At 34.5% G+C, this 10,000-nt stretch overlaps 1 protein-coding gene across 2 annotated transcripts in view; it reads right to left on the minus strand.

Annotated features, from left to right (window-relative positions):
• Positions 1-3,223: 3,223 nt before the first annotated feature.
• Positions 3,224-10,000, minus strand: part of LOC144974185 (uncharacterized) — a 9,799-nt gene continuing 3,022 nt past the window's right edge. For both annotated transcript variants that reach the window (XM_078917104.1, XM_078917103.1), the window contains exon 2: positions 3,224-4,749. In XM_078917104.1, coding sequence (XP_078773230.1) covers positions 3,632-4,735 — 1,104 coding nt within the window. In that variant the 5' untranslated portion in view covers positions 4,736-4,749 and the 3' untranslated portion in view covers positions 3,224-3,631. The remainder of the gene's footprint in view (positions 4,750-10,000) is intronic.

Consider the following 10,000-nt stretch of genomic DNA (forward strand, 5'->3'; position numbering starts at 1 on the left):
GAGATTAAAGTTCAAAGACTATACGAACAGGCTACAAAAAGAAATAACGTACTCGAAATTTGTCGATTTTTGCAAAAAAATTGACTCATCTGCAGACAAACAGGCTATGTGGTCTTGTGGTATGACACTCGCTTTCGGATTGGAAGGTCCTGGGTTCAAGCCTCACTCGGAGCATAGTTGAGTCCTTGGAAAAGGCTTTTTACTCAAATTCTCTCAACGTACTCAGGTGTAAAATGAGCACCTAGCCGTTAACAGCGTTATCTCTGTCCGAAAAAAGTATGATATCGCCTAAAAGACGTCATGTCCCGTCCTAGATGTTAAATGTTGCTGTTGGCCAGGGACCCATTGCAAAGAGATTTGAACACGTTTAGTGGATATTGCGCTATACAAAAGCTCTATTAAAAAAAAAGCTAAAAAAAAACAAAACAAAAAACCCTAAAATACAAAACAGGTTGTTATAAACAGAATCAATAACCTGAGGTCGGCCTTCAGGAAAGAAGTAAAGTAAGTAAGTAGAGACGTCCGAGCTATCGGGTGCCAGTGGGGAAGATGTTTATGAATCCGTGTTGTCGTACTTGCCATATTTGACGTTCATTTATGGTCAAGAAATCCTTAGACCAGGACTATCCAACTTGGACTTAGGAAATTCATCGCATTCTTTAATTGTGGAAAGTGAGGTACCATTGTAAATTCATTTTGTTTTACATATATGTATCAATCCGCGGATTTTCCTCGTAAGATTTTCTTCTTCTTCTTCTTCTTCTTCTTCTTCTTCTTCTTCTTCTTCTTCTGATTAATATTATTACTATTATTTTTCATGTTGCTAATGTTATTATTATCGTTTGCATTAAAGATTGTAGACTTGAATAAAATCCTGAACACTGAATCCTGAACTTCTGACTTTGAACAATTTAAGATTTTTATAACTGACTAGACTACACTGGCAGCCAGGCTTTTTCTAATTCTAATCAAATTGTTGATGGAAAAATGACTGTCCATATCATTGCACCATTGAACGTGGAATTTGGTAACTGTCATTCATCGTGTCTTCTGGCTTATTTTTCCCCTTTTTGTTTCATGTTTAAGCTCGTGGGGAAATTCAATCAACTTATGTATCAATCGTTATAGCGCTTATTCACATTTCTTTCTTTCTTTCTTTCTTCCAGAGTTCACCATTTGTTGGTAAGCACGGTTTCAACGTTGTGTCTTATGTCAAAATCGCCAAATACGAAAAGGACAGCTCTTCTTTGCATCCTGACATTAGTTATGGCCCTAATACGATCTAGATATAATACTATTTTCAATTTTGGCTTGAAGGGGTAAAGACATCAGCTGAAAAAATGAATTTAAGATTTATTAATGTATGGTACTCGAGTATAATGTGCAAGTCCCATGAAAGAATCTGCAGTATGTGTTGTTTTTACTGATGATCAATGTGAAGAGCTTCGAAGCTTCGACATAAGCTCTATATGAATGTACGTCTATTATTTATTATTATTATCTTCTTCTTTTTGTAGCTTTCCGAGTTTTATGTCAGGTTGACCAGCAAGTAGAGAATTACAGTAATCATGGCGAGACCGTATCAGTGCAAAAACGGCCGTCTTCAGCAAATGGAGAAGAGTGTATTGTTTCATTCGATGGATTCTCTTTCATTCAAAATTCATGGTTTTGATCATCTGGTTTACTTGATGTTCCATGATGAAACAGTCGTCCATCATACGCATTGCACAATATCAGATGAAGCCGTTTGCATGCGTGATGGCACAGAAGAAGAAGAAGAAGAAGAAGAAGAAGAAGAAGAAGAAGAAGAAGAAGAAGAAGAAGAAGAAGAAGAAGAAAAGACGATACTGATGATGATGACGATGATGATGATGATGATGATGATGATGATGGTTATGATGATGATGATGATGATGATGATGATGATGATGATGATGATAATGATGATGATGATGATGATGATGATGATGATGATGATGATGATGATGATGATGATTTTAAACAGAAAAAAATGGAGGCTGGCTGAGACTAGCTTGTGTACATGTGGATGCCCAGAGCAGACGATGGCGCACATCCTTGGAGAATGCCAGGATGGGCCCAGCAGCATTTACCGTGACCTAAGAGTCTGTTCTCCAGGTGCTGTGGAGTGGGTTCGGTGTTGGAGCGACAAGCTATGATGATGACCTGGCTTTTTTGTTGTAATGAATCTCAAACCAACACGAAATATTTTCCATTAAACTCTGTCAAAACAAGCTCATAATATCATCAGACCTGCAAATATGTGCAAGACATACAAAAATAATTTTTCCAATTTGAAAAAAAAGAAAACGAGAAACAGATTAAGCATTTGATTATTTCCGCTGTTTAAAATCTTTTGCACGTATTAATTTCAATTTTCAGAGCTTTTAAATACAATGTCATGGCTTATGAAGATTATATTTTAAATAAAATCCAAATCAGTGGCGTCAAGTGCTAAATTATTCAATGTCTGCATGTGTCCCTTAAGCCATTTCCCTCTGTCTTCAAACTCCAATCAATATATTAAAGTTGAACTTGTGTGAAGACGTGAATCTCATTTAGTCCATTATGATGGCAGTTTTGAGGATTATTATCTACTTTTTCGAATTGAAAGTCTGGTATTGTATTTGGTAGAACAACAAAATATATGCGACACATTTCATTCCGATTTTGAAGTGCTCATTACATCAATTAAAAATAAAAGGTTCCTCTACCAGTGTTAACGCCTCTGGTTTTATGAATAATAAATGTATGAGTGAAAAAATATTCTTGCGAAATGAAACAGAAGCGGTTGAATTCTTTGATGGTTTGGTCAATTCACAAAGCTGATATCATATGTGGTTGCCCTTCGTAATTTCTAGAAACAAACTATTAAAAAGATTAGCAGGGATGAAACATCACCATGCAAATTTTTTTTACAAGTATGGAAGAAAGTCTTTTCTTTATTTTTTTCTCTTTCTTTTATATTTACAAATATAGCACGTTTAAGTCATTTTCTTCTTCGATTATGGCACCACTTTATCTGTATGAATGCACGCCGCTGATAATAATAATAATAATAATTAATAAATAATAATAATAATAATAATAATAATAATAATAATAATAATATATAATAATAATAATAATAATAATAATAATATATAATAATAATAATAATAATAATAATAATAATAATAATAATAATAATAATAATATATGCCAGTAGTCACTTTTCTCCAAATACGATAATCGCTTCAAACTGAAACACACACACACACACACACACACACACACACACACACACACTGTCTCATACAAGATTAATTTTATAAACACGATGACATCCTTCCCTAACGACACGTGTCTGTTAGAACCCCGAATATCTTCATTGTATTCATAAACACCAAGGGGTTTTCTATCACAACCAACCAATCAAATGTCACGATGGAAATTATCTTTGTAATCCCATCCAGAACGAGGCTAAGTCACTGACGCCGCATTCCAAAACACGAGTGTAAAAATGGAATGGTTGGGGGGTAGTGAAGGCACTGGGAAAAGAAATGACTTTTATGAGTGAATTAATCGTGATTTGTTACTTTATGTTCATAATATAGAACCATTTTCAGTTGTCTTAGTCGTATTGTTTGCCAAACAGTGATAAGAAACGTAGCCTGTACCTTGTACTCATGGTATAATAGAAGAAAATGTTACAACTTGAGTTAATTAACTCTAGTATATAAGATGAGAAATGAATAGTGTTACGGTACATATCGTGACAACCCTTAAGCATGATGTAAAAGGTGGCGACATTGACAAGATGAGGAAAATTACACACGATAAACATGATACAAATTGCCGCCATCATGGTCATGAGTCTTTTGTCACTGTCGACTTTTGTTTTCTTCTTCACGATCTCTGGCTTGCTGGAATCAGTTGTATCTAATTGTGTTGCAGTGTTGATGGTTGTGGGTTTAGAATCGGTGACTGTGCTGTCATCAGTGAATGTGCTTGCGGTCATTCTCTTTGATGAAGATGATGACTTTCTGAATTTTCTGTTGGATAATGACGTCAGCATCGTAGCATTACATATGACAATTATAATAAACGTGATGAATCGAAGAGAGAGGTTCAAAGTTCTCGCAATATTCGAAGCGATAACAAATTCAGCAGTGACATTCTCAAATTTTAGGACCGAGAGCATAAACATCCCGGAGAACTCATCAAAATGAATTGCAAGATTCCAGACAAAACAAAAACAAACGGTATATAAGCTTTTCATGGACGTGAAGATATACTTGACTTTAAACGGGAACACAATTGCAACAAATCTTTCTATCGCGATACAAGTTGTCAAAAAACAAGTTACTTGGTTGAAAGTTGCAATCACAGGTGTAAACATATCAGAAACAACATATATACTTGCCCCGCCGATGTAATATACACCTAATAAAGATATACCTCCGAAAGATTTAGTCCAGAGTTGTGCAAAACAATAAATCAAATCAGATATCGCCAATCCAAACAAGCTTACTGTGCTACTGTCGGAAAGAATTCCAATACGAGAGAAAACGATGAGGTTGATGACATTGGCGATGATTCCCCACAAAGCGATGAGAATGATGAACACGGTAATAAAAATTATAAACAAATCAAATATAACCCAGTCATACGGTTGTTTTTCACACCAATGCATTTCATATGAATACATTATAGCTGTATTATTACGAAATTCCATATTCCGGGACTGCTCTGGAAAAAAGAAAAGAAATACTTTACAATTAAGGACCGTCTTTAACTCATATATCTTTCCATAAATTTTTGTTCCACCTGATAAAAATCATGTCCTTTACAAGCTTCCAAATACCAATGGACTACAGATAAAAATATTTTCGAGTCCAATTGAATCTATGTACACACACACACACACACACACACACACACACACACACATATATATATAATTCTTATGAATGGTAGAGAGAAATGAGAAAAAGCGTAAGAAGTATACATAGAGAGAGAGAGAGAGAGAGAGAGAGAGAGAGAGAGCGAGAGCGAGAGAGAGAGAGAAGAGAGAGATAGATAGATAGAGAGAGAGTGATAGATAGATAGATAGATAGATAGATAGAAAGATAGATAGAGATAGAGATTGAGAGAGAGAGAGAGAGAGAGAGAGAGAGAGAGAGAGTTTGAGGAAGATATCAAATATGTATATAAACTCGAGCGAGGATGGAGGAAGTAAAATATAACACTAAAAATAATGTTAATATACTCTTTTTAAAAAACATCATCATCATAATCATCATCATCATCATCATCATCCTCATCATCATCATCATCATCATCCCCTCCTCTCCCCCCTCCCCCTTCTCCTCCTCCTCCTCCTCCTCATCATCATCATCATCAACTTTATATATTATTAAAAATACTATAAAAACTTGTTCCTTTCAAAACTCTTTATTCTGTAGCAAAAACTGCGCAGCCGGAAACATGGAATTTGTTAAAATGTTAAATAAAATGTTGGTGGCGTTTTCATGCACCTCCGTTGGCGGTGATGGTAAATTAATGAAAATGTTGCTGCATACGTCCGTGAAGTTTAAATAGTTTTAGATTGTAGTTTACCACGCTGCTTAGTGATTACCGATGATAATAAATTAAAGAATAATAACAATAATTTATAAATCAAAAGTAAAAAGAAACATGGCACACAAATACTGATCTCAAATAAATAAATAATTTTAGAAAATTAAAATCGAAGTTTTTTAAAAACATGATAAAAAGTTTTTGAAAAAAAAGAAAGAAACAAAAAGCAAACAAAAACAAAGTAAATCCAAAAAACAAAAAAAATGTCAACATTGGGAATCGAACCCGGTACTTTCAAGGCTGGAGTCTGACAGCTTGTCCACTGCGCTACGGAAGCCACTGACTGTTCATCACATTTAATAAGGTCTTTCTAAAACATTATTTTACCTTCAATGCAACATCTTTTTTCTGGTTTTATATTTCGATTTTTTAAATTATTATTATTTTTATCTAAATTTATTAACAAAAACATCCTGCAGATGTCACAATATAACTTTCGCCATGTCCAAATACAGAAACACAATATCGCTAATGAAATTGGGTGGAATGCGCATGCGTGACGGAGGTGTATAAAAACGATCCTTTAAGATACACCGTCAACGGAGGTGCATAAAAACACTACGTAAAATTTTAGTACTTTTCCATAATGTTCCAGGCTTTTCTGAATTTACGTCACAACCACAAATCAACATGGAGCAAACCGGCTTCAATGAATAATGAATAAACATAAAATGAACATGTCATCAAAACAAAATTAAATGAATCTATTCAATTAAACAGATAAATAAAACACACAAACTTATCACACTTGACTCATTTCATTACTTTTACAGATTCGTTACATTAGAATAAAACTCATCATGAACTACAAGAAATGTTTATGACTAAACCAAGATTAACACAACACAATTCATAAATCTAACATCACAACTAATACATTTGGTGAATTATTATTACATCACACAATTCATAAATCTAACTTCACAACTAATACTTTTGTTGGATTTTTGCACCACACAATACATTAATTTAACTTCACGACTAATATATTTGTTGAATTATTCCAACGCACAATATATAAATCTAACTTTAAAACTAATATATGTGTTGAATTGTATGACATCATACAATACACAAATCTAACTTTACAACTAATATATGTTTTGAATTATATTACATCACACAATTTTACATCTAACTTTACAAATGTATATACTTATTGAATTATTAAAATATCACTCAATACATCAATCTATTTTCACAACTATTATTTTGTTGAATTATTACATCTACACAATACAACAATCTAACTTTACAACTAATATATTTGTTGAATTATTACCTCACACAATACACCGATCTAACTCCATAATTGATATATTTGTTGAATTATCAGAATACCAAACAATACATCAATCTATGTTCACAACTAATATTTTTGTTGAATTATTAGAATACCAATCAATACCTCAATCTAACTTCACAATTAATGTATTTGTTGAATTATTACAATACCAAACAAAACATCAATTTAATTTGACAACTAATATATTTCTTGAATTATTATAAGAGCTGAGAAAACAAAATCATTAATCTATAGACTAGTCAAGGCTATACGAATGTAATGTGGTATTTTAGGTGGAGGTTAAATTGTAACATTTAAGAAAATTTATGTAATAATTCTCCACACCACACAAGCGTTTTACATAGGTTGTCAGCTCCTACACTCAAATAAAACATGGGACACGGTGATATCGTGTCGCTTTTTATCAATAAATATGTTGGAAAATGAAATTACTAGAAAACGTAAAAAAACCCCCAGACGTTTGCCCTTTTGAGTAAAATATTTCTAAAACTATCAAGAGCAGAGATTTTACCGTTAACACGTATTAAATATGTAATTAGGGCTACTATAGACCCTATTCCTACCCTGTCTGAAGGCACTCTAGTCTGTAAGACAGGCCAATTTAATAGTATAAAGGGCTAAACAAGCCTTATAATATTTAATAAAGTAGTCTAACATTTGAATGTTATACGTGAAGGCTCTTGAATATTTTAAATAACATATTTATAATGCTAACACACAGATAGCTTGAAGTAAACAACCGATAGGCACTCTGGTCTCAAGAAGTAGATAAACAAACTATATATTTGGAAACAAAGCAACTGTCACAAAAGTTTTTTGATTTGAAAAAAAAATACAATCAATCAGAAGTCACTCCCCTCTATTTTTCACTCTCACTATCACCCATTCAACCACTGATCACGCGTAACATTCCTTTACTTTTGTGACAGCCGAGCCTCTGTGTCTCTGACACAAACAAGCCATTCATATTATCATTATTATTATTATTATTATCATCATCTTCTTCTTCTTCTTCTTCTTCTTCTTCTTCTTCTTCTTCTTCTTCTTCTTCTTCTTCTAGTAGTAGTAGTAGTAGTAGTAGTAGTAGTAGTAGTAGTAGTAGTAGTAGTAGTAGTAGTAGTAGTAGTAAAAAGAACTTGGCAAACAACAACACGTAACATTTAGAACGGGACCTGGCGACTGTTAGGCGATATTACAATTATTTTGGACAACAACAGTGTTAACGGCCAGGTACTCGTTTTACACCTGAGCCTTCTCCAAGGACTCAACTATGCGCCAAGAGCGAGGCTCGAACCCAGGACCTTCCGATCCGAAAGCGAGTGTCATACCACTTGACCACATAGCCGCACAAAAAGTAGTAGTCGTAGTAGTTGTTGTTGTAGTAGTAGTAGTAGTAGTAGTAGTAATGGTAGTAGTCGTAGTAGTAGTAGTAGTAGTAGTAGTAGTAGTAGTAGTAGTAGTAGTAGTAGTAATAGTAGTAGTAGTAGTAGTAGTAGTAGTAGTAGTAGTAGTAGTAGTAGTAGTAGTAGTAGTAGTAGTGTGGTGGTAGCAGCAACGGCCGCCGACAATTTGTGTGTTTATGTGTGTGTCCTTGTGGGTGTGTGTCTGTGTTTAAGTGTTGGTAGTAGTAGTAGTAGTAGTAGTAGTAGTAGTAGTAGTAGTAGTAGTAGTAGTAGTAAAAAGAACTTGGCAAACAACAACACGTAACATTTAGAACGGGACCTGGCGACTGTTAGGCGATATTACAATTATTTTGGACAACGACAACAGTGTTAACGGCCAGGTACTCGTTTTACGCCTGAGTACGGTGAGAGAATGTGAGTAAAGAGCCTTCTCCAAGGACTCAACTATGCGCAAGAGCGAGGCTCGAACCCAGGACCTTCCGATCCGAAAGCGAGTGTCATACACTTGACACATAGCCGCACAAAAAAGTAGTAGTCGTAGTAGTTGTTGTTGTAGTAGTAGTAGTAGTAGTAATGGTAGTAGTCGTAGTAGTAGTAGTAATGGTAGTAGTAGTAGTAGTAGTAGTAGTAGTAGTAGTAGTAGTAGTAATAGTAGTAGTAGTAGTAGTAGTAGTAGTAGTAGTAGTAGTAGTAGTAGTAGTAGTAGTAGTAGTGTGGTGGTAGCAGCAACAGCCGCCGACAATTTGTGTGTTTATGTGCGTGTCCTTGTGGGTGTGTGTCTGTGTTTAAGTGTTGGTGGGTGTGTGCAAGGGGAGGAGAGAGAGTGATAGATAGATAAATAGATAGATAATAGATAGATAGAGAGAGAATGAGAGAGAGAGACTGAGAGAGATAGATAGATAGATAGAGAGAGAGAGAGAGAGAGAGAGAGAGAGAGAGGGGGGGGGGGTGTCAGTTGGGGAGATTGAGTGACAAGGAGAAGGAGTATCAAGATAAAATGTAAACCTAAATCGAAGTACCTATTTTAGTCGTTGATAGCTCAAAATATTGTCATGAGAAGAAGAAGAAGAAGAAGAAGAAGAAGAAGAAGAAGAAGAAGAAGAAGAAGAAGAAGAAGAAGAAGAAGAAGAAGAAGAAGAAGAAGAAGGAAGAAGAAGAAGAAGAAGAAGAAGAAGAAGAAGAAGAAGAAGAAGAGAGAAGAAAGAAGAAGAAGAAGAAGAAGAAGAAGAAGAAGAAGAAGAAGAAGAAGAAGAAGAAGAAGAAGAAGAAGAGAAGAAGAAGAGAGAAGAAGAAGAAGAAGAAGAAGAAGAAGAAGAAGAAGAAAGAAGAAGAAGAAGAAGAAGAAGAGAAGAAGAAGAAGAAGAAGAGAGAAGAAGAAGAAGAAGAAGAAGAAGAAGAAGAAGAAAAGAAGAAGAAGAAGGAAGAAGAAGAAGAAGAAGAAGAAGAAGAAGAAGAAGAAGAAGAAAGAAGAAGAAGAAGAAGAAGAAGAAGAAGAAGAAGAAGAAGAAGAAGAAGAAGAAGAAGAAGAAGAAGAGAAGAAGAAAGAAGAAGAAGAAGAAGAAGAAGAAGAAGAAGAAGAAGAAGAAGAAGAAGGAAGAAAGAAGAAGAAGAAGAAGAAGAAGAAGAAGAAGAGAAGAAGAGAAGAAGAAGA

The sequence above is a fragment of the Berghia stephanieae genome, chromosome 5, assembly GCF_034508935.2.
Source record: "Berghia stephanieae isolate SIO BIC M18660-M18661 chromosome 5, UCSD_Bste_1.3, whole genome shotgun sequence".
Lineage (NCBI taxonomy): Eukaryota > Metazoa > Mollusca > Gastropoda > Nudibranchia > Aeolidiidae > Berghia > Berghia stephanieae.